At 44.2% G+C, this 25,013-nt stretch overlaps 2 protein-coding genes across 2 annotated transcripts in view; both read right to left on the bottom strand.

Moving 5' to 3' along the window:
* SOX7 (SRY (sex determining region Y)-box 7) overlaps positions 1 to 4,736 on the bottom strand; it is an 8,307-nt gene extending 3,571 nt beyond the window's left edge. Inside the window, 3 exon segments of the mRNA XM_009319758.1 lie at positions 3,040 to 3,372; positions 4,090 to 4,186; positions 4,680 to 4,736. Of these exon segments, the coding sequence (XP_009318033.1) occupies positions 3,040 to 3,372; positions 4,090 to 4,186; positions 4,680 to 4,736 (487 nt within the window).
* Positions 4,737 to 8,261: 3,525 nt separating this feature from the next.
* PINX1 (PIN2/TERF1 interacting, telomerase inhibitor 1) overlaps positions 8,262 to 25,013 on the bottom strand; it is a 62,706-nt gene continuing 45,954 nt past the window's right edge. The window contains exon 8 of the mRNA XM_009319757.1: positions 8,262 to 9,438. Within this exon, the coding sequence (XP_009318032.1) occupies positions 8,833 to 9,438 (606 nt within the window). The 3' untranslated portion in view covers positions 8,262 to 8,832. The remainder of the gene's footprint in view (positions 9,439 to 25,013) is intronic.

Here is a 25,013-nt window from a genome sequence, read left to right as displayed (position 1 = left end):
TGCGCTGCCCTCGGGGTCCCCGCGCAGTCCCAGCCTCCTGCCCGGCCTCCCCCGTATTTATGAGCTCCTTGGAAAAAGCCTCCTCCAATGACACCGAAGGTACTCGCTGCTCCTCCTTGTTTGCAAACTCCTGAGCCCCGGCCAGGATGGAGCGGGGAGAAAACTTCTCCCCACCCTCTGCCCGGCACCCCCCGGGGAAGGGAGGAGGGGGGGCAGCACCCATCAACGCCCCCCCCCTCCCCTTTTATTATTACTATTTTTTATTCTTTTGCCCATTGAAAGGCTGAAGGGGAGTGAGGAGGGAGCTGGAAATGGCCCTGCCACCCCTGCACAGCCCCCGCTGCGCCCCCCCGCACCTCAGAGCCTCTAAAACTTCAAGGCTGGGGGAAATGCAGAGAGGAGGGGTGAGGGCACTGAGATTTTCGGGGGTGGCCTGGAAAGAAAAGGAAAAGGGCCCCAAACAGAAGGTCCCCGTAGGGGTGCAAAAGGTCCCCTCCAGCCCCCTCCCCAGGCTTTGGCAAGCTGCAGCGTGCCTGTTCACAAGGGGAGACCAAGGCACGGGTCCTGCAGGCAGGTACCCCTTACACCCCCTGCTTTAACCACTAGTCCTGGCTGTACTTTGCTACCCTGGGCGGGTTTGCACCCAGTTACCCCAAATTCCCAGGTCCCCCTGTATGGGAGGGAAACTGGGACCCAGCGAACCTGCTGGCGGGTGCTTGTTCCCCCCTGGTTGGGCTCTTGAGTGAGCTTTGCAGGGGCCACACGGTGCAGGGATGGGGCTGGGCACAGCCCGGAGGGGCTGCAACATCCCCAGTCGGTCCCCGCTGCCCATCCCTGGGGCATTAGGAGGGAAAGGGCTGGTCTGATGCTTTGCGGCCTTTTTCTTGCTGCTACGTTTTCAGGAGCGCTGCCCCATCCTGCAAAGCCACCCCAGGCCGGCTGGGATGGAAGCTCCACCGTCCCGCAATGCTATTTCCCACTAAGCCCAGTTTGGTGCTCACGAGGGCAGGAAAGTCCCCCCCGAAAAGTGTTTCCCCAGGTAGGACGAAGGATCTCCAGGAACAGGACGGCACCAAAAATCCCCAGCCGGACCCCCTTGCCCAGCTCATCCCTGCAACCTGCCCCGAGGAATATATTTAGATGCTCGATTCCTTTATGATTCTGACCCCCTGACATGGGCTGCAGGGCTGCAGCGGCTCCGCTTTGACTGATTGTGGATTTCCTCTCCGTGCTGTCAGAAAGCCGGTGGGCTGGGGCACGAGATGGGAAGGCATTTCCTCGGGCCGGCTGGCCGCTGCCCCATCTAACCCGTGCACGGAGGGGAAAAACCCAGCGCGGATCCCAAGCCGGGGTGTTTGTGCAGGTAGGCAGAGATTTACCACGTGCCTGGGTGTTCCTATTGACTCTTGTCAGATTACAAGCGATGGAGAGCGCGGTATGTAAACGTAAGCTATGCGGGTCCAGGATCCGCCTGGGTTTCCTGGTCTCTCCCCTTCCTTTGCACGGGAGCGGGATGGCCGCGGGTCTGTTTTCTCGTGGGTTACGGCGATTTGGGGGTCCGGAGAGGTGGCAGCTGCCGACTGCGCTTGCAGCAGAAACAGCAACTGCCCTTTCTGAGCTTTTCTCCGGGACCGCATTAAAACCCTGCGGAAGCAACAACATTTTCCAAAGGAACTGATTAAATCTATTAAGCTATTTACAAGTGGGCTTGATCAGAGCTGCGTATCTGGGAATACAACAGGAAGGCAACTTCTCTTAAATCTAAAAGGCGCAGGAGATTTCCTGGTCTCAGGACAGATTTATAAACCCTTTACACACACACACACACACACACACGCGCAGGCCGGGGCATAGCAACTGCCTTTCATCTGCGTTTTGGAGCCATGCACGCTCCTGGGGACAGCCCGTGCCGTCCCAGGCTTTGCGCAGCGGGCTCCGGTTCTCTCCCAAAGTCCTGTCTCACGCCTTGAAGTGGCAGGACAGGGCAGGGAGAGAGGATGCCAAACCCTCCGTCCCGCTCTGGACAAGTCTCTTGGGTGCATTTTGCAGACGGGAGTTGCTGCAGAGGTTGGCAGCAGGAGGTTGGGACGAAAACCCGTAACATCCTCTTTTTTTTTTTTTTTGATTTCCCTTTAGTAGGGCTTGAAGTGCACTGAAAAAGAGACTGCCCAAAGTTGCAAGGTTTTATTTTGAATATGGTGTTACACGGCTCAGTGTTATTTTTTAACCCTCAGGATGCACAGGGCCTGGATATCATCATTATTATAAAAATAATGGCCTCTCTACTTGAGGCCCTGGAGGCCAGAAAATTTTTTAGTAGTAGTCGTAGTAGAATACATCCCCTCAAGGGAAAAGAAAGGGAAGAGATGAACTCCACTCGAGCCCTTTTACACGACAGGCGGCAGTGCCTCCATCCCGCACCGCGTTTCCCAGGTGCGGCGTGCAGGACGGGAGGAGAGGTCTGGGCGAGGATAAAGCGCCGAGCAGGGACGGGACTTGCATCTACCTCCTGCCTCCGCCGCAGACGCCTGGAGGCTCTCGGAGCAACTCACCGGGTATTCCTGGTCTTTGCCATTCCCTCCGCGCCGTGGGGGTAACAGCGTTTGATCTCCCCCAGGTATTGCAGGGGTAAACCCCCGTGGCTTTTCAGAACTTTTTTTTTGCGGTTGTGGGACAAAAATACTGCAAAATAATTTCTCGTTTGGATTTTCTCCCAGGCTGGAAAACAGCACCTTCCTAGGGCCCCCCGCGCCACATTTTGAGGGCAAACAATAATAAACTTTTTTTTTGTTTTTCTCTCCCCCTCTCCTTTAGCACCTGGCGTTCTGATTGCATTAGTAAGATGGGTTTCATTCTGCACCCTACCTAAAATGCTGGTTAAACCTGTCCTGGAGGAAGCTCTGCATTACATAAAGGCAGCTGGGGCCATGTGAAAATGCCACCTTTTAATTGCGACCGTATCAGGGTAATTAGCAGCAGTCTGGAAAAACTCATCTTTACTTTTTATGCTTACCTTCCCGATTCTGGTGCAACGCTTACCTGTATCTGGGGCACAGGAAGAAGCAGAGCTCTCCCAGGGCTTTGAGAGCAGGGAAATTACGGCTAAAAGCTGCAAGCTAAAAGAGACCGAGCAGACAAAAGGCTGGAAGAAAGCTTTGTTCTCCCCATTTTCACGGATGGGGAACAGTGGCAGCAACCCCCGTGGGTCAAGCAGAACATCCGCGAGCGAAGCCGGCTTTCGCGCCGCGTGGGTGAGACCATCCCCACTCTCTAAGAACACCCCTTTTTGGCGTGGGTCCGACGTCTGGCGTTTTACTCGGCTTGCAAACGGCGGGTCTGCTTTCACCAAGTAACCTCTGCCCCCCAGCCCCGCTTCGGGGACATTAAAATGTGCGAGAAAGTGCAAATCCTAAATTAGCTCAATATTCACATGTTCCTTAATTATTGATGAAACTCTTGTCTCCCAAGGGCAGTTTTGGCAGAGGCAGCTGGGGGTTCCCAGCAGAAGAGCCGGCTCTCAGCCGTGCAGCTCCCAGCTGCTTTGCCACCGAGGCAGAAGAGAACCAAGCCTGCCCACCACCCGTCCTCCCCAGGTCCGCCAGGCCTTCCCCAGGGACCGCTACCGGGACCATTCGTTTGCTAGGAGGAGAAACCAGAGCTTTCCCCTTATCCACCCCGCAGCAAAAAATGTGTGTGTGTGGGGGGGAGAAAGCTAAAATTTTCAGCACACACAGAGTCATGGTGCTGAATGTTTCTGCTGTTACTATTTTTAAAAAACAGCTTTAACAGTTACAAAATAAACATATTTTAGTCCCTTTAGGTTAAAAGGGACCAGCAAAATTTCCCTCTTACACTTCGAAATTTATAAAAATGGATTAAGGTAAGAAAAAGAAGTATCTCTGAGTGACTCAGAAGCAGAATTTAAGTTCTCACTTGCTGAGAAACCGAGCTTCAATTTGGCCTTGGAACAATCTCCCCACTTCTGCCACCACGCAAGTTTTTTATTTTTACCGTATTCGCCAGTCCCACATCACTGAAAGTTGGCGTATCCCCGCACGAGACAGGTACAGAGACAACAGCCTTGGTTACCGTCCAAGTCCTCCGAGCTCTGATCCTTCCTGGGGGTTCCTTGGCCACTAGCACCGTGCGGCTGAGATTTATAACCCTTCACATAGCAAACCTCGTACTGCCCAGGAACGAGGAGGAATTACGCAAAGGACTGCTTCAGATGCTAGCAACCCTCACGCCGTTGGAGGACACACTCTTGTAAGATCTGGTTTTAAGATAGGCGTGATGCTATGCAGCGTTTCCAATAGACTTCGTGTGGTTTTCCTTTCTTCTTGGAGCTTCCTTCCTCCCTCTTAGTGCTGGCAGGTTCGGAGGTTTCGTGACGTAAATTGTGCCTTTTGAAGGTGGATGCTTCAAGAACTTCAATCTCGTGTGTTTAAACAGGAGAAAATTGGTTAATTACATTGGTGCATTCAGCTAATTTTCTTTGCCGAGAGCCGATTATTTGAAAGAAGTCAGCACCAGAACTACCTTTAGCTTAAAGGAAAATTGCATTAATTGCACACGAAGCTGAACTGGATGGGTCCCCGAGTGCATTTCTTAAGTTTCACAAAGCAGCTGCGTCTCAGATACTATCTACTGGAATGAAATTCACATAGACGTAAGGATACGGGGTTCTGAAATCGTAACGGCTTGTCTTGAAACTTGTACTTAACAGCATCGCGCATCTACGCTTTGAAGTAACCCTGGTTGTTACTTCTGCTTTACACTGGTCGTGTGTAAAGCACTAGAGCTGGTACATCTTGGAAAGAAATTCAAGGAGCGGGGCCTGTTCCACGCATCTGGGTTGCCACGCAGCGTGCACCAGTGCAGTCTCCCGCCCTTGGCTCGAAGGAAGGCTCTGCAGTCGGACGCAGCAAGATCAAAACAGTTGAAGCCCGTACAGCTCATGCAGACTTTGGTCCGATGCTGGTAACAGGCTACTTTTCCGTGGCCTCTACCTTCCAGGATATGGTTTGCTGCTTGCAGGTAATTAGGAGCACAAAAGTCAGCATATATACTGCTGTTCACAAAATTGCAATTGCGAATCACGTAGCTTGGCATGCAGCAGCCTTTGCACCGACAGTTGATTTCAAGGCTCAGGGCGAAGAAACGCCGCTACACCTGCGCAGAATGGCAGCAACTCACGAGAAACCATCATCTGCGTAAGGCTCCCAGTGGGACAAGGAAAATTTTCTTCCCGTGTCACTGGTGACCTGGGATTACTAAAACTGAAAACATTTTAATATCTACGCTGTGTGTGCATCAGTCTCAATTTGGAAGCGAAAGCAGACTGGCGACTCTTCATTTTGCTTAGTTTCTCGGTCATTTCACTTAGAGGTACATAATTTTGTGCTGCAACGTGTGAGTACAATGGACAAGTATGTAACACAAGACCTTTCTGTTTAAAAGTCTTATTTTCACAGAAATGAAACCAAGTAATTTCTTTGTGCTTACGTTCTGCTAATTTCACCATTTGGGCAATGACGTAATTCTTTTTCTTATGCTTTCTAAAAAAGACCTTCTTGCCAAACCAGAGTTTGGTTAAAACTGGACTCACAACCCTCTATAAACAGAAAACCTGATTTATTACTTTGAAACATGTTCCTATTGTTTCAATCATCCATTTCACTACTAGACAGTATCTGGTAAGAAGAGCTTTTGTCGAGTAATGCAAAGTTGGCTGACCACTAACACACACGGAGCAGAGCAGCTAAAGGAATTGCTTGTTTTAAACGTTAGTCTGTTACGATTCCCCCCCTCCCCATATTCTGGACATGCTATTTCCCTTTGAGTTTGAGGCATATCAAAATCCCACATTTCCTGGGATAAAATGAAATTCCCACTTCTTCTTGTACAAATAGAGAATCTTCTATTTGTAGCTGATAATTCAATCTGAGCCAGATTTAAATCTTAGGTATAGAGTCACAGAATGGTTGGGGTTGGAAGGGACCTCTAAAGGTCATCTAGTCCAACCCCCCTGCAATGAGCAGGGACATCTTCAACTAGAGCAGGTTGTTCAGAGCCCGTACTTAATACTTATACTGTACTTAACTGTAGTAACACCATAGATTTAAAGATTTATTCCTGGTTTTATTCTGCCTATAACTAACACTGGAATCTGGCCAAACACTCCTAAGAATTAGCACATAGAAACTCGTGGAAGATTAATACAGAGAACAACCAAACAAGCCCAGCAGTATTTGGAAAAGGAAACCATGTTCCTTGACTAGCACCTTTTTAAACTGAAATCTCAGAGACTGTAAAGTTTAGCTGCTTAAGAGTTAAAAAAACCAAACACTGGAAACAGTCAGGCTTTGGCTTCTGCTAACGAACAAAAATCCAAACTCGGGGTGAAATTAGAAAGGCTGCTTTGAAGGGAACCCACAAAACTTAGGATGCTTCAATATAACATGAAAAATTATTTTGCTGTCTTCTTCCATTGAGAAGATTATTTTTTTCACCTCAAGTGTGGAGCTTACTCACAAGTCTATAGCAACCTCATGGTATCAAGCGGTATTTCATTAAAGGAAGCCAGGGAACAAGCCCAGCCAGAGCAGCATCACGATGGCTAATATTTGTATAGCACCGAAAAGCAAATGCTACATGGCTTAAAAACTACAGGCATGCCAGCAGTGAAACACAGAGAAAGGCATCTTTTTCTCCCTTGCAATACAGTAAAACTACAGTAATTTTGCTGCAATGAATGAGCACGTCCTGAGGGCAAGAAAAGAGCATCGCAAACCAAGATACCTTAAAAAGGAAGAGTTCAGCTGCAACTGAAACATCTGAAGCCATGTGGACTGTGTGCTGCAGACTAAGTTTCTCCCACTGGACAATAAAGGCAGCTTAAGGAATTTTTTCATATTAACATCTGCGTCTTGACAATGTTTTTCAAACCATGTCAAGCAACTCAACTGAGCTAAGACAATAAAAAAAAAAAGCACCCATTTTATTCAGCAGAGCAGGCCGATGGGATGTTTTAGATTTGCACCGATGAAACACAGCCAGGCCCAAAGTCAAACGAACAGCTAATGGATTTGAATTCTGGTCAGCTACTCTGGATTATGCCATGATGACTGGCTGGCTTTCAGGGTTGTGCTCTCAATTTGCTGTGGCCAAAGCAGTACCAGAACCAGACTCGAGGACGGTGAATGCTTCTTCCCATTCCACCACTTTTACTTCCAAGCTCACCCATCTCTTCTGACAGCGCTTAGCTGAGTGAGATTGAGATGCCAAAATCCATCCCGAATGTTTAAGCTCTCGTACAAAACTGCTGGTGGTAGTGCTGAGTTCCAGCATTACTTATTTCCAGGTTTACAAATAGAAACAAGCTCTAATTTGGTTATAAATCTAAACTGCAGATTTTCAATGTATAAATGGCAATACTAATGCATCTGACCAGCCATGCTTTTAAAATCTGTTTGGTCTCCTAATTTCACAGAAAACCTTCCTCCATCCAAGACAACGTTTTGAATTCCGGATGCACCACTGAAGGTACCGTGAGTGTTGCCTGGGAACCAAAGATTTAGGTATGGTTAACAAAGGCACAGCTCCTGAGGGAGCTGGGGTTGTTTAGCCTGGAGAAAAGGAGGCTGAGGGGAGACCTCATCGCTCTCTACAACTCCCTGAAAGGAGGTTGTAGCGAGGTGGGGGTCGGTCTCTTCTCCCAAGGAACAAGCGATAGGACGAGAGGAAATGGCCTCAAGTTGCACCAGGGGAGGTTTAGATTGGACGTGAGGAAAAATGTCTTTACTGAAAGAGTGGTTAAACATTGGACCAGGCTGCCCAGGGAAGTGGTTGAGTCACCATCCCTGGAGGTATTTAAAAGACGGGTAGATGAGGCGCTTAGGGACATGGTTTAGTGGGCATGGTGGTGTTGGGTTGACGGTTGGACTCGATGGATCTTAGAGGTCTTTTCCAACCTTAATGATTCTATGATTCCTTTAGCTTTGTTGCAAAGTTACAATTGCTTGACAGTAGTTAACTACTGGCTAGGAAACAAAGGGAGTTTTTTTTATTTCATTCTTTAGTACTGACACTCAGGTGTAAACCTTTAATTAGACTAAGTATTTTGTGAAGAAACAATCATTTTATATGTAAAAAGGAGATCAATGAAAAAATTAGACATGACTGCAAAAATCAATGGAAAAATACATACAGCTTTGCAAAACCCCTCCTGTTTTTAGAAGCAGAGCTGGGCTATCACAAGTGAAAACAACAGTGGCTTTAATAATAAAGGCAGTGGTAGGGTGACTTTCCTCCCCCCCCCCCTGGACTGAGAAGAATGCAGTCCGTGTGAAGCAGCAGATAGTAATTCACTGGCTTTCACAGCCTTAACCACAGCAGTTAAAACCAGGCCTGATTTTGCTTGCTGTTATCTGACTTGAATGGAGTTGCACCAGAGTGAATCTGGGCTGAAGGCAGCAGAGGGTCTGCTGTGTTAAAACATAGCTCTTGCAAAGCCACTACGGTGAGCCGTCTGCCATACTGGAAGAGGCAAAGCCTAACTGTTTTTATCAAGTCTCGCTTTGCAGCCGTGCAAGCCTCAGCCCTACACGTGGAGACCTTTTTGACATGGCACTGAAGCTCACGCTGGCCTGTCACCATGTTCTCCCTTGAAAGAGCTATATTGAAACACAGCCTGTGGTTTCAGTTGGAGGTAGAGCGGCGTGCTCAAGACTGGATTACGACGTGATGCCTGGCTGGTGTGTTTACACAGACTTCTCCTCTAACATGCTAAAGTTCCAGTCACCTCAGAGTGCCAGCTTGACTCTTAAATGGTTAAATGTGCTTGCAGTGCTTCTTTTTCTTTCTCTGCGCTCCTTCCATACACTCATCTGTCTCCTCTTTTTGCTTTTTGTGTTTCTTCTTATGGCGTTTCTTTTGCTTTGCCTCATAGTCCTTTATGCTGAGATCTTCCCCATCAGATATGCCCGTGTAAATTTCTCCATTGCCCATATTTTCATCACAAGTAACGCTTTCCCCTTCGTGCTGCTCTTTATGTTTCCTTTTCTTTTTCCCTGAGTGACGCTCATTTAACAGAGCATCCAGTTCCTTTCCGTTCAAGCTACCTATCTTAGATTGTTTCCCTTTTGGTTTCTCACAATACTCTGTACTCTCTGCCTCATCTCTCTTCTGCTTCTTCTTTTTCTTTTTGACTTTGGTTTTCAGTTCTTCTGAAGGCTCCAAAGCTTCGTCAGCTGTTGGGCAGGAATTGTCTACCTCTGTTTCTGTTTCATTCTGGGATCCCTTCAGTTTTGCCATGCGCTTAGCGAAATATTCCTGTACAGTGAGAACACTCTTCACTGTATTGTAACCGTCTGCAGGCTCAGATAGCCAGTCGTTTCTCTTCTTCTCTTCCTGAGACTCGGGAACGGTATTATCCTCCTGCAGGTGAACAATGAGGAGCAGGAGTGAGAGTCAGAAATCATGGCTTTAAACATAACGTTATTTTTTGGCACACTAATAAGAAAAACATTTAAAACCCATAAGGTGCTTTGAAAATTAATTGTAAAAGTATAGACTTGGGCAGAAGTGAGAGGCAGCCCTTAATGCAAAAGATAGCGTAGGTTCAGGGAGGAGAGGTGGCAGTATGGAAGGCAGCAAGAAAATACAGAACAAAGCAATTCTCTGTTGTTTTGAATTTCTTACTGTTTACCTACTCCTGTGCAACTCATGCAGGTTATGTATAATACTATCATACTCGGAGTATTACACTCACTTTGCAAAGGCACGTGTCTCTACAAGATATAAAACAACATGCAAAATAACACAGTATGATATATTAGCCTGTGGCATAAAGGAAATCCCATGCCTGGAATACTTCTACGGCAAAGTGCAAGAACTTATGATATACGGAGCAATCCAGCATTGATGCCTCTCTTCCATCTTATCCGATCTTTAGAAATGTTTGTTTCGTAGCTGGTTTACTGTCATTGTGTCCTAGATGTTGTTATTTAAACATGCTCCATTTGATCATATGTTCTCAGATGGCAAAAACAACATCACAGGTTAGCTCTTACAAGGCTTCTGCATACACAAAATAAATAGCTGCTGAACTCTGGCTGCAGGTGAGTATCTATAAAGAGAGTCTATTACCTAGAATAAAACAAAAAGCAAAGTATAGCTCTGGAGCTGGATGTTACGTGCGGCATGAAGAGAATTGACTCTGAAAAAGCAACAAATGCAACAAGATGAAAATACATAACTTGGTAAATTATCTGTGACTTACAAAATAAACAAGTCAAAAAGGCAGCTGAAGTTCAGACTTGTTTACATGGATACTGAAGCACTCAAAAATAACCCTTTGTGGCATATCCTTTTGCTTGGCAAAAGTCACAAATGACTCTTTAAGTGTCCCAAATTTTACATTGATTTTTTTTTTTTAAAGCCTTGTACGAACTCCAGGTAACGAAGCACAGCCCCCTCGATGGGAAAAGCTGAGCAGGTAAGAATTGTGCAGAATCCTTACCCAACATCTGGCCTACAACACGCTTCTTGAACGGGAGGTAATCCACAGCTATTACAGTCGGATGTAGTATGACAGAGATACTTCACTGTTTTTCCGTTCATAAATGCACAGACAGATAAGAGCATCCACTCTACCCATGCATCTTGTATGTGAACTGAAGTGACTATAAAATGCAACCAAATCGGAGCAGTAATATTTCACGCCCACTTTCACTGGCACAAACTGATACGCAGGGCGAAGGCCAGCAGAAAACTGGGAGATATAAACCCACTTATCTCAACACTTTACAGTTATTGCATGATGGTGTAGATAAGTGATCTGGCTCTCTTCAGGGCATCATTAAACTTGCTAGCTGAAGTGGGGTTTATTAGGGTTTGCGAGTAAGGTTTTGCAGGTCTGACTCCTTATGCATCCATAACCTTTACTCACATGAGCATGAATGCAAAAATTTGTGTCATTAGTGATGCATTACGAGCAGCGATTTCCTCATACATCTGCTTTCAAGAGAGCTATTCCAGTGGAACGAAAGTAATGCTACACTTGAGATTCCAGTAATGTTTGTGCGGGCACTTATAAAAATTAGGAACTTTTCTTGTAGGAATACCTTGTAGTGTAGCTTCAGGTAAGTTTATGAAGTAACTGAAACTATTTGACTTTTGGCAAAGAAGTCTGCAAAGAGATGTTGAACTTTGGGGAAAAAAAAAGCAGGTATCTACACACAGCTATACATATAGGTTACATTTGAAAGGGGAGCCGCAGTAGAAGTTTGACAAGACAGAATCCACAGAATAAATGGATTGAGCTACGTTTGTAGTCGCTCTCTTTTTAATAAGATATACCTCACAACCCAAGCAAGCAGCATTACCACGGATCAAAAATAGATGCCCTGCTAAAGCGGAGTTTAAACAGGTCACTTTCTCTTCCTTTTCCTTCTACCCGCAGCAGGATTTTGACACCTTGTATTGCAAAATGACAAACAGTCGCCCAGGTTTTCTGCCGCGGATGCCAGCCAGAACAGTTTCCCTCCCCACCCCAATATGTAAAACGTGCTTGTGACCAGAACACCAATTACCCCCTGGCCAACCAGGAAAGGATTTTCTCATTCCCTTGGTGACTTCAAGTCCTGACAACTTAATTACTGTAATTGAAGGCAAATATTACTTGAACTCTACGCATTTCTTTTTTGAAATACATTAGGCATAAAAAAAAAAAAATAATGTTCCTTTGGTTAAGCTGAGGAGTTCAGAAGGTATGCATGATCCCAGAAAATAAAAACCTTGCTCAGAAACTCCTTTATTGATAAGAATTTTAATAACCACGGGCCACTGAACACAGAACTAACAGGGCATGGAGACAAGCAAAGAGGTGCCAACCCTAGAAAACCTCTCAGTTTAGGAAAAGCTTATGTGAAACCATAAATCACCTGGAAGGGCTGTTAAATGCCAGAAGTGTTCCCCCTCCCATGATGTACCTGTCCTAGTAGCCATGGGAACACCATTGAGCTCTAAACATGGGTTTTCTCTAACCTCTCGACAGGAGACTCACAGTTTATGCAATTCCTCCCCTGCTTGCCCCAACACACGCATATAAAAGTTTCAAAGAAAAATAAGATATACATACTTAAATGTGTACTGTGTCGCTGCAACTTCTGAAAAGCAATTTATGACACAAGGTAAAGACGGAAAGAAACACTCCTGCTCCAAAGAACTGACGATCACGTAAAAGGAAAAGAGCAATCGTGCTGTAACTGGTGGGAGGCCTGAAGATTGGGCTTTGGAGGAGATATGTTTGTCCACACCATGAGTTCCAAAATTGCCATGAAAATCGGGCTGAGATGAAGAAGTTCAAAGGAGCTGGGAATACTGGCCTCTGTGGAATTGGTAGGATGGTCCCAAGCAAGAGAAAAGGACTGCCTGAAACAAGGTGTTAAATGTGGAATGATTAAGAGGAAACAATAGGAAAATTCAAGGAGAGGCTGGGAAGTGCACAGGAAAAGATGAAGGTCAGTTATAGCCAGAAGTCCCCTGTAAATATCATCTGCTTATGTAATTAGTTAAATGTATGGAAAATAATTGGAAGCACATAAAGCACTCTAAGTACCACCAGTTTTTCTTCTGCCTGCTTTCTTCACTTGAGACACAATGCTGATTTAATCATTAAGCTAGTACGCTAAACTTATAGAGCGAAATCCTGGTTCCCTTGATTCCTGCAGGATCAGGGTTGCATCTCTAAGGCATCATACTCTCAGAGCACCTTTCAGCCACAGTTATTTAGTGAAGAAAAAAATAAGGGATTATGGTCAATTATAAAAACAATTCACATCACATTGAGAAAACAGTTTGGCAACAGTAGAAGCCCGAAGTGGAAGGTATTTAGACACCTCATGAAATCGAATGAATGAGTTTGAAACGCAAGTATCTTTGGAGATTTGAGATCTTAGGTTGAAGAATTAAAATCCAAAAAGAAAAACTGCAGCCGCATGGTACTCTGGGAGGAAAAGCGAGATATGACCAAACAGCAAAGACAACGGGTGCCAGTACATAAGCAACAGAAGCACCTTGGATTAATTCAGTGAAGTTTCCCTCCTCTTCAGACTGCAAGTGTTTCTTTCTTAGCACTTGAAGCTTAGCATAGGGGAATCAAAAAATCTACTATACAGTCTCAGATCTGCCACATATGAACTACAATTACTTAAGTAATTTCACATGCCTTTGCTTCCTCATTTGCAAATGAGGGGGTACTAACTGACAAGCATTTTTGTTAGCTCAAATTCACAAAAACGACACAAAAGGAAAAGTACAGAAGGGGTGAGCATAAAGGCAGAATAAAGCTCAACTACAATTTCAGTAGATTCTCGCTTAAATTACAGAAAATGGGCTAGATGAAGTAAGTAGAGGCTAAACCTCTAGCCCGAGTTACAAGGCAATCACATAACCATTCATAGCTTTAAAATGCAACAAGCCCTTTCTGCAGCCTGGCTGAACCACAGTGATTAGCTACTTTCTTGTTGAGAAACCATAACAATAAGATTAATATAATCCAGTTCTGTTTCTGCTACTTCAGATCCTCTCTACAGAGGTGCGTTGGTATGACCCCCGTGCAGCGCACAAAACTTGACAGGCAAGAACTGAGGGCATCCCTGTATCTTTCTAACCCAGGTCTAGCTGAAATGGAGAGAAGCACAGCGGATTATTCATGAAGAGTCACTCTGGAGCTTTCAGATGTTAAGGATGACAGAGTCTTGCTTTAAGGAGTTGACAACTTAAAGTTAAGTATGAGCATAAACATTTGGATTGGGATCAAACAGGCAAGAGAGTGAACAAAGACTTGTAGCATGATGAGTCTAAGCAGGATTAAAATAAATACATGCATAAATAAGGCCACGTACCATCAGTTCTGAAGTCAATTCTGGCATAAGAACGGGTACCCAGGAGGCTCTACTGTTTTCAGTTTACCTGATTAAGATTGGTATACTGCAGACAGCATCTTATGAAGAACTAATGATAACAGACTTCCTATACAGCAAGGGCTGATGCAAAGCGAAAAGGGGACAGTTTTCCCTGTGCTTATGAGGAAAGGACAAGCAGCAGCAGATGTAAATGACCAACATGAAACTTTGCTAGTAGGAGAAATCTATCAGTATATATGTGAAGCCTCAACAGTCACTGGGAGTCTCAACCATTGAAAGCAACTCAGACAACTATCAGGAAAACATTAGGTAGAGTTAATGCTTTTACCATTTTCGTTAAACCATGGCAGATCAGAAGATCTGAACTCTAGAAGCATCTTCCAGCCCTGTAATGCTTTAAAAACTTAAACGGGGATACACTTTGACCTCCTGGTAATAAAAGAGTGTTTAATGAAAGAGATGAAAAGCAGGAACACTAAACCTGGAAAGAAATGGTAAAAGTTCAAGTCACCTGCAATTTCCTTCTTTTGTTGACCCTGGTATTCTAATCACCAGGATACCTCACATAACCATAGCAAGGTTTAATTTTACTACTATTTATGCTGAGTGCCAATACAGCAAGGACTCCACTTATGGGAAATGGAATGAAAATCCTGAATGCCTAACACCTGGCCGGGCTGTATGACATGATAGCACTTTTTAAAGGACAAGTTCCAATTACTGTAGAGAAGCACTTTCCTGTTTGACGCCATTAAAATAAATTCTGTGCTAGAATACATTGAAAAATTAGCTGCTATCTTGCAGTTGGATATTAACTACTATACTCCACATGAACTATCAGCTCTGTCTCTTACCCAGCAAGGACAAGGAGAGAGGTTAGGAAGTAACTAATGAAAAGTGGACAAAGAAAAAAAAAATCCAACCATTTTCTCCATGGCATTATGAAGATCCATTTTTGCTACACTTGCCTCCATGTGCAACTACAAAGGAAAGAGCAGTCAGACTGCTCCTCTTGCAATTAAAAACGCCAAGGAATTTTATTGTAGTAAATCTCTGCTTAGAATAATTTTAGGGTTATTCACAGAATCATTGATTGGAAGTGACCTCTGGAGGCCTTTAATCCAGCCTCCAGCCTGGAGCAGGACTACCGCCAATGCTAGACCAGGTCAGCTTTTGGTAGCAGAGTCATGGAAACCTCCAAGGACGGAGGTTCCACAATCTTTCCGGATACCTGTTCCGATGCGGCACCGTATCCTACTGAGGAGGTTTTATTACCACATAACAGCACCCGTTCCATTCTACCGTATAAATCTATAGGTGCTTGGTTTTCAAGTGCTTTTACATTGTATCTGCTGACTCAATTTTTTATTTTTGTTTTAAATTCCATGGTGATGTGTTTCTATTAAAACTACATTCAAATCCTCCCAGGCTGTCTTGTAATTCTATTTGATATTTTTGCCAAAAGCTCATCCCTCAGCAAGTGGCCAATTTTAGCATTTTCATAATTCTTATAATTCACACACTATTACTGCTAAAATAGAAAGCCACCATCTCTCTTCCTGAATGTAATCTCTAGGTATCCAAAATGCCATTTGCTTGTCATATAAACAATACATTTTTACTGTCGTACGACGTACTGGATCCCAGCCTGTTTCCATCAATGAAACGGGAGCCGTACAATAAGCTGTAATACTCAGCCAGGTTTTGCCTTCAGCCTGAAAACAACAGCGTAACAGGAAGCAACAGGGTTGCAAAGGTGCAACGGATTAAATTTTGGCCAGAGACTTGATTACAACGATAGTCATGGGGATTCGTTCTGGCTGTCATTATCAGATCCTGGTCAGTCCTACAGTACTGACAGTTACAATACTAGCAGTTACAACACCTGTATTTCTAATGTCAGCTTGGGAACCCTGATACCGTGTCGCACAGAGCACACAGATTTCCTCCTACTGTTCTTACACTTTTCAGGAAAAAAAAGCATTCATTTAAGTTTTAGCAAACAAAGGCAACGAGTAAAATCCACGAGCAGAAGGCAGCCTGTGAAAGGTTAAGGGAGAATAAACGCAGTGAGATAATGCACAAGAGGTGCAGAAGACTGAAGGCACATAAGGAAAGAGTTAAAAATCAGCACGCTGCAGAGAATAAAAATCCTTTTCCTATCTTGAGAGAGAGACACTTAGATATCCTTGTGACATCTCATTTCACTCTAGCTACGCTGCTGAGGCCAGCAAAACCTCTTTTCCTTTGCATTTCCTTGCAAATTACATCTGTGCATTAGACTGAATATAAACAAAACTAAAGGAAGAGATTTCCCCTAGGATCTCTCTATTGGCACGATACAGAGATCCAAACATAGTGACTTCATCTTCCCAGAAGCACCTAAATCAATTCCAAACATTCTGTTTTCACCTTGAATAACAGAGGAAGTATGGCCCGGCAAAGCGAGCACAGGACTGGGAAGGACACGTTTCCCAAGTTCTCTTCCCAGCCGGTGGGAAACCCTGGAGAAGAAGTTATTCCCTCCAGCTCTGGCACAGGCTATCAAAGCACAAAACATGCCTTATCAACTATATGAAACTCGCAGCAGAGCTAAGAGTTTCATTAAGTGTCTGTAAAGCGCTTTGAGATCCTTCAAAGAGGTATCACAGATGTGCAAGGCACTGTGCAAGCACTGAAATCACCCCGCTGTTCCACTCACCTGACAGTGCTACGTGGCTATGGCACTCAACAGCAAACAGACACATCACAATTTTCATCTGTTGTGCGATATACCCGTATATAATCACATCATCAAGAGACTCTCAAATACAGTATTTTAAAAGAGCGGGCAGGACTATAATCAAATCAGTGCAGACTGGTCTTTTCGTCCCATACCTATACTCTAAATGTCAATGCCTTCAAATGCTCAGGACTGTCATCCCAGTACCGTAGGTATTGTTCACGCGGCAGTAGTACTGCAAGGCACGCTCAGAAGCAATCCAAGTCTTCTTCCCATAGTAGTTTACTACTGTCATGTCATTCCCTGGGCGCTTTTCATTATCCCTTTGTAATGTGTGTGGAATAGGCAGCTGCTGTTAATCCTTTCTAATCAGGATTCAGAAGACTGAACCCTTCTTGAGTTCAGGATTTCTTCCTGCACCCCACAGATATAGAAGAAACTGAATGGACTACATGAGAAGTAACAAGTGGGCTTGGCCAGCCAAATTGTGAATACAAGCAAAGGTATTAACAAGGGCTCTGAAGATTGCAGATGCCGAGATAAGCCACTGAGAGAAAGGACGCAATAAAAATCATTGGAAGTAACCCAGAGGAGAGAAAGGAGTTCTGGTAGCAATCCTGAGAGCAAGCATGGTCAGCACCACAGCTTGGCTTCTGGCAGAGGAAACTACATGTACTTTGAAATCTGAAAATAACACCGGCCCACGTAAAACTTCACTTCTATCTCTTTTCTAATAATAAATGTAGAAAAGCGTATCTGTGTATAAATAAAGCGCTTCTAGGAGCATTTGAAGCAGATAATTTAAATGGCCAAACCTTCACTCCTTTCCCCTCCCCCTTACAAAACGCTTCTCAAAAGGAAAATCCACACTTGAAACTCTTCCGCTTCTCTGCTCTGAGAGGGTAATATGCTAGGGAGCTGATCCACGCATCAAAATCAAGTCAGACCTCTGTGCAAGGGTACAGACATTTCCTGTTTTTCAGCACAAGCAGTGGCCCAGGAGCTGCTGAGAAATACCTCGTGTCACTTTTTAGTCACTTATTTGTTAAGTGTGCCTGCATCATGACTTGGTTCCTTTTCTCTAAGCAGGTGTGAAGAAGTATTCGCAGCACAGGAAAATGCATCAGAACGTTACAATTTAGAGCAGCACAGACCATAAATACCAGCAGAGCCCTCCTGCCTGAAAGCGTGCAGACTAGAAGACAGATGCAGAAAAACAAAGACAAGCAGCAAGAATGAGAACTGAGATCAGAAATAGGACTGCACAGATGTGTATGGACATTTCTTTCTTCTCCCCTATCTATAAGGGTCTGAAGAAAAACGTTTGTCTGAGGAAAGGGTTTTATTTTTCAAGGAATATCACTCATGCAGTGTACCTACAGTTCATATGGATCTTATTCTCGTTTTCAAGCATTCACACAGCACAGCCCTGCAACTATAACCAAGCCAGGTACAATTTCCCTGCAGCCTTCTTTCAAAAATTTCTGCATTTTTTCTTCATTGCTGCCTTTAGTTTTGGTGCTTCCTTGCACAACTATCCTGACAAGTCAACTCCTCAGATCAACTGAAACTAGCACCCGTCCTCTCCCCCCACAAACCAACCCAACTCTTCTACACTATGCTTCATAATGCTACTCCGTTTTCAAACACAGACAGTGTGTTTAACTAACCATACTGCCCATGTCCTACCTTACCCTTTTACTCTCCCATAGGTGTAACATCCTGCCCTTGTTCTGTCCATCATTTTATTGTAAGCTCTCTGGGGAAGTAATTAGCCCACATGTGAGCGGTATATAACATAATTAACAAATAATAACCACTGAGAAATGTAGGCCAAAAAAGCAAAGTTATCAGAGCAACATTTCTGCAGAGACTTGTATTGTTCTGTACTCACTTGCAGCGTTAGCTTCCAAGTTCCTGGAGGCACGTATTATACTCCAAGCAGCATAGAAGCAAAGGTGAACACTGTGCTTTAAAAGAAGATGTAAGATGTTCTGACTTTGTTTGGATTTACAGCCTTTGCTGGTTTTCCACATTCATTAACATTACCAGTAGTAAGTATTTACACAGAACACTACAGTTAACAAATTCCAGAATTCGAGGTGAAAGGCTTATAATTTGGTTCTAAATTAACTTTGGCAACAAGAGTATCAAAAGAAGGAAAGACAGGATGACTGTAACCATAAGCAAGATGCAACACAAACTTGGTAAGTGACATCATTTAGTATGGAAAGACTGCTTGAGGAGGCAAGGACAGAACCTCCGTTCTTGGGTATTCATCCCCACACTCCACAACAGCTAGTAGGGAATGGCAGCAATTGTTGCTGTCCTAACAGGGAAAGCCTAAAAACTCCCTCTTATTTCAGCAGAAAACAAAATATTTCCCATTCCTGAGGCTTCCTACTGTAGGACAGGTATTTCAGCCTCCTGTATGCTTGCTAGAAGTGTAAAGAGTCCTGGGTATCCCTTCAGTGCTGCCTCTATCCCCTTGATACTGAAACATAAGTCTGGCTGTTAAGGTGCCAAAGCAATTAGACAAAGGTTTCTAATAAGCCTGAAGTAGACTTCCCACTTCATGGGGACCTGGGGAGCTAAGGAAGCATAAAGGAGGATGAAAGGAGGGAAGAAAAGGAGAAAGGATCAGTTTGGAGTGGTTATTGGGATGAAGAAAGATAGCACTTACGATGTACAGAGGAGGAATAATGTTCAGGAAAGAAGAGGGAGAAAGTATGTGATTACATCTCCACATTTCTCATCCTTGAGTGTGTCAGCAACGGTGACCGTACTCTGAAATGCTGATTTTAGATCCAGCAATAGCTGTTCTTGTCTTGATACACCAAACTAAGGTGGTCCCTACTGAGAACATGACAGTGAACAGACCACTTCAGCCACAAGGCAGGTGGAAAACTTGTCATCAAGCAGTTGGCACTACTTTATGGGTAATCCCTGGGGACTGCAAATGCCAGCAGGACCTATGTAGCCTTGTAGCCTGAGCAAGACAGAGCATGTATGCCGTGACCTGTAACAAAGATGCTGGCTTTTCATGGTCAGTTTGTGAAATCTGCAATCTTTGGCAGAACTTGGGCTCTATCAACCTGCAAAACAACTCAGGTGTTTTAACCTATGCAAGCAAGCCATCTGAAGAGGGAATAGCTTAGATCAGCATGTACAGTATCTACATTACCATGGCCTGCTTCAATGCCAAAGAAAATCTTAAAGGTTTTAAGAAGACAGGTCTTGTGCTTCAAAACTGATAGATGCCCATATGACGTTGAGACAGTTTGTACCCTCACAGTCAGGATCTTACCTCAGCTTTTCTGCTTATAGGCAATCCAGCTCTGATCGCCCAAGCATTAAAGGTGAAAATATTTAGTTTATTTGTGTTTCACATCCGTACCTGTCCAGACTGCTCTTGGGTTTACATTACTTTCCTCCCCTGGGAGTAAAGAGCCTCACTTTCCACTTTCAAACCCCTCAGACTTCATTTCCTTTGGCTTGTTTTCCATGGCTGACCTTTGTGTTTCTGCTCTGCTTTTCTTGACTCCCTTCAACTTCTGCACCTTGCAAACCATAGCCTTCATTTCATCTGTCTTTGCTGCGTCCCTTCCTCCTTACCTGGTTCCCGCCCCCCCCCTTTTTTTTTTGTGATGGTTGCTTCTATGATTTTGACCTGGGTGAGTTTTAAAGACACACATATCTTTCATTGTGCTAAGTATTAGCTTTATGGTACCGCACAAAGGCTAGCGGTAATGCAAAAAACGACAATCAGAAAATCCCTGTACCTGTAATTCCAAATAGATTTCCTAGGATTTTATTATTAACACTTTATGTAATGCCCTAAGGGGAATGAAGTGCTCTATGGTTGCCCAGTGAACCACACAAAACACATAACCTGTGCCTCAAGGGACTTGCAGGTTAAAGCTATGAGTGGGTACAAAACAATACAAATAATTGCCAGGTAGGCAATCCTGCAGGCAGCGTGCGTGTTCCAAGCCAGAACGTCTCCTGGCACAGGAGCTTTGAAAAAGGAGTGGGAATGGGATGCTTATCACAGCTTAACAGCAAACTGCTCCAGGAATAAGCAGCAAAATGAAGACTCAGGAGGAAATGTCAGATTAAAGGAAAGACCGATTTGTTCCCAGTGTCTCATTTGCTCCTAATACTCTGCTGTCTACAGGTAAGCAAAGGCAAACAGCGTAAGCCACAGCTTCTGTCTCCAGTCCCTCAGCCGCGTGGCGGGAAGCTGTTCTGTTGAGAGGGAAGCGCTGTTGGTTGGGGTCTCAAATCCTTAGTGGAAGGCTTGGAGTAGTTCACTTAGGCGTCCTAAGTGTTCTGAAGCAGAGAGAAACCAGATGCCAGACAGCACAGAAATTCTTGCTTGACGTTGAACACTAAAAGGGTGTAGAGAAAAGAGGAAAAAAGACCCTTGCCCAACGGACCTGAGTGGCCTAGCATTTAGCAAGAGCACAGAAGCTTTAAAAGATTTTGTCTACCCCTAATTAAACTCTAAAAATCCACCCTTAAAAGCTGCTTTCTACTTTTGCTTTACCTCCTTTCAGTCAATCTTCCTACTACCCTGCCCTCCTTTCATTAGGTGAGCCCTCTGCTAATCCCTTCTGCTACCTGCAAAAGCTGGGTGGTCCCTCCATCTTGAGCCGAGCTCCACCAACAAGTCAGACAGTCTCAAATCTCGGCAGTGACTCAGCAACGCCAGCTCAGTTTTGTTTCTTTCCTTCATTACCCCACACTTAATGCCATCAGAAAAGCAGAGGGGTGGAGCCACGGAGTTTTTAAAGAAGTCATTCCAAGCACAGATGAAGGTCACGGCTACTCCAAGATCTGAGCTACGTTTTTCATTTAAAAAAGGACAGTTGTAGTAACTCTAAGCAAAGCATCTTGGCTTCCTGTGGCTCTGCATCTTGTGGCTGGATGACCCCATATCTAAATGAAGCTCAAGTTCTGACAGAAGCTGTTCCTGTGGTTACGGCATTCATAACGGCTTTCCTCTGTGTGGATTCTCTGATGTCTAATAATACAGTTGAGCCCAGCTGGGAAAACAATTTGTCTTTCCTCTTTATGCGACCACTTATTTTCACAAACAGTAGGAACTTAATATTTGTAAGGCTGCTGTCTGCCTATGTGATGTGGTTAAAATCAGCGAGAAAGGATGGAACAGACAAACGGAGTAATCATATATGCTTAATTGACCTGGAAACCAGGCTTAAAATGAGGTAGCACTAAGTAGTTAAAATGATAGCAAAAGAAATTCAGTGTTGATAAATATAAAGTAATGCACTTGGGTGAAAGATAACCTAACACTAAATAGTATAAAAATTAGGAAGTCGGGAGATATTTCGGCAGCCCAGTCAGCCTGCTACTGCTACTGACAGTTCTGCGTGTCTAAAATGTGGTATACATTAGTAGCTGGACAACTTTGAAAGCACCACACCACGCAGATACAGGTTAAAGAGAAAATCCATGTAATGCTGACTGAGGAAGTCCAAGTGCCCAACAGTGAAGTGTGCCAGCACTGCTTACCATTAATGCACATTCATACTACACCTTTAAACCGGTTTCTCAGACATATCTCCTTCATGAGAACATGATTTGTGCTAAAAGGTCGGTGTTGATTTAAGATGGAAGTGAGGCTCAATGAGAAATGCGAAAACAATAATGACAGCATAAACCACCACTAAAGACGATTTAGAGTAACTGGCTGATTTTGTGCTGAAGCAGATGAGAAGCAGTCACAGAGTCTGTTCCACCACCTCTGCTGCAGAGGAAATCACCTCTGGAAAAGGGGCAATAACATACAAATGGAAGTGGTGAGGGTAAGGTGCAGATGGCAACCGTTAACACGACTATTTTCACAGCAATCAACACCTCTTGAAGAAAAAAAGAATCCATGCTAAGTCATAGGTGGTAAGAAGCCAACACATCACTGAAGAGGAGGAATTGTTCAATTATTATTCTGGATATGAGCATTGCAAATGCAGGCACCAATATCCATGTTACAACCTGTTATCAACCGCAGCATGCTGAAGGGCCTAAAAGCTAATGTCGCACCACCATTCCTCTTAAAATCCTGTGCCAGGCCAGGGTCTTCCAATTTCTCAGCTTAAATACCCACACAGTTGCAACATCAGACCAACTTTGTTTGTTCCTAATGAAAGAGGTGATTCACTTCCTTTCAAGGAGCTACACCATAAAATGTTGATTAAAGTGCAAACTGCCCCCAAAATTTAAAGCAGAGCAAAAAAGAATACAAAGTGAGGTGTAAAAGAAGATGAATACAAAGTGAGGTGTAAAAGAAGATGGGAGTCGAGGGGAAAATCAAAGCAGAGAATTCACCAGGAGGTAGAGATTTTATCAAAACGATTGGTTCATTAAGCAGAAAATTTGACTGTGCATTAACACTGTACAGTAGTGTTTTTCGTGAGTGAGTTCTTCAGGGCAGACACCTTTGTCTTTATACTGGTAAGACACCAATTACTATCTTGGGCAGACTACAAACAAATCAACATTAAAACAAAGCAGTGAAATAGAACCATTTGTATATCCTGTTATGCCTGGAGTCACGATGACAGATTCAACTCTCTGGAGAGAGACCATATTCTCTTTTCTCTAATAGCCTTGCCCGTGTGTGCTGCACGTCTGTAGTAGTTAAAAAGCACAAACTTTGATTTATCTCTCTGTTTCAGTTGAGAAAGAGTTCACCATAGGACGCTGCTCTGGGAATTCTTGGTACACTTTTCGTGTAGGTGTATTCAAGCTAGCTTTAAATTAGTAACAGCATAACTGCAGGAGCAGAGTCCTCTGCAAGCTGCAAAGCCCACCCAACATTGCACAAGCCAGCCCTGTGGCATCACTACTTTCCCAACATGAAACTTAGGATATCTGTTACACATCCTCTGAAGGGATACGGGCACGTTTGGGAGTTGAAAGACTGCTGGAATGGTACTGGAGGACTATATAGGGTGGAAGGAGCCAGTCTTGTCCATGTGGTTGGACTGGGAAGGGTCCCTGGCACAAGCTATCTCCAGAAGCGTACAGGGGGTTTTGTCTTGGAGAGAAACAGCTCGTTCACTTTGCAGCAGAGTTTGGGAGGGAATTTACTTATGTGGATGACTGGTCACCAGGATCCAGGAGGGAAAAGGAGGATCAAATTGTATCAGCAAATGCATACACAGTAACTCCAGATAACTTAACCCGAAGCCACCGCAAGCTTCCCTTTCAACCTGCCCTACCCGATACAACATCTTCCCCCACTTCCCACACACACTTTCTGAACTGGAAAAGCCATTTAATACTGTTTAACTCCCCAAAATACGTTCAGAGGAAAGGCCAGACACAGCAAATATCTGATGGTTTAGGGTCACGGTAACGGTTAAGATGCCATACTACAGAGTCAGAGTCTGAGCCTTCCCCTGATTCACAGTAGGGGCTGGCCAGGTTGTACTTGCTGTAAGTAGAAAGATGGTAGTTTAGACTCATGATTGAAAAAAACTGAAAATATGCCAGTCACATCTCTGTCTGACATGCCAGAAGCTATTAAAACCCTAACTGAGGCTACAAGTAGGAATGCATGATTTGGGTTTACAATTCTTAGAGCAACCTTAATGTCAAAGGTCGGAAAAGAACAGCAGTCTTACCTCCGTGTTCTATTCCCCACGGTAAAGAAATAATGATCTCAAATGGTAGCGACAGAGATGCAGTTTTAAGAGTTGGAAAAGCCTTCCTATGTTTAGTCAAGCACACAACAGACTCTGCAGAGTTTGTGGAGTTCATGTCAGAGAGGCACCCATTTAGTGTTGTTTTTTTAAAACACATCTGTCAAGACTCATGCGAGCAGACCTGATCCCTCTTAGAGAAAAGGTGATGGATTTGATGAGCCCTTAAGGTCCTTTCCAAACTTACCTCCTATGAAAAGAAACCTAACACACAGAAACACGGAAGAGAGGAATTAATAACTGCATCCCACGAGTGAAAAATGGTTCCAGATCACCTTGCATCTTGTCCTGAGAAGCTCTGGTGGACAGCAGCACGGTAAGAGAAGAGTGACATTTAGAGATTTCATGAAAGAGTTAAATATTCAAAAAGGTAATATCTGAATTTTGAAAGAATTTGGCCACCAGAGCTACTTCCCTGCAACAGTTACAAGAAGCTGCTGCCAATGTTAACATCAGAAGGCAGATACTGACAGGTTTTTTTTGCCCAGTCAGATGCCGGTATTGACACTCATTTAGACAAGCCAGTACAAACACGCATAAAAGGACATTTTCTATAGCAACGGCTTCTCAAGTAACTAAGGAATTTATCGACAGTCATGAAATCTCTGGCAGGCGGGTGGAAGGCGGTGG

The sequence above is a fragment of the Pygoscelis adeliae genome, unplaced genomic scaffold (assembly GCF_000699105.1).
Source record: "Pygoscelis adeliae isolate BGI_AS28 unplaced genomic scaffold, ASM69910v1 Scaffold121, whole genome shotgun sequence".
Classification (NCBI taxonomy): domain Eukaryota; kingdom Metazoa; phylum Chordata; class Aves; order Sphenisciformes; family Spheniscidae; genus Pygoscelis; species Pygoscelis adeliae.
This window is presented reverse-complemented; position numbering and strand designations above follow the sequence as displayed.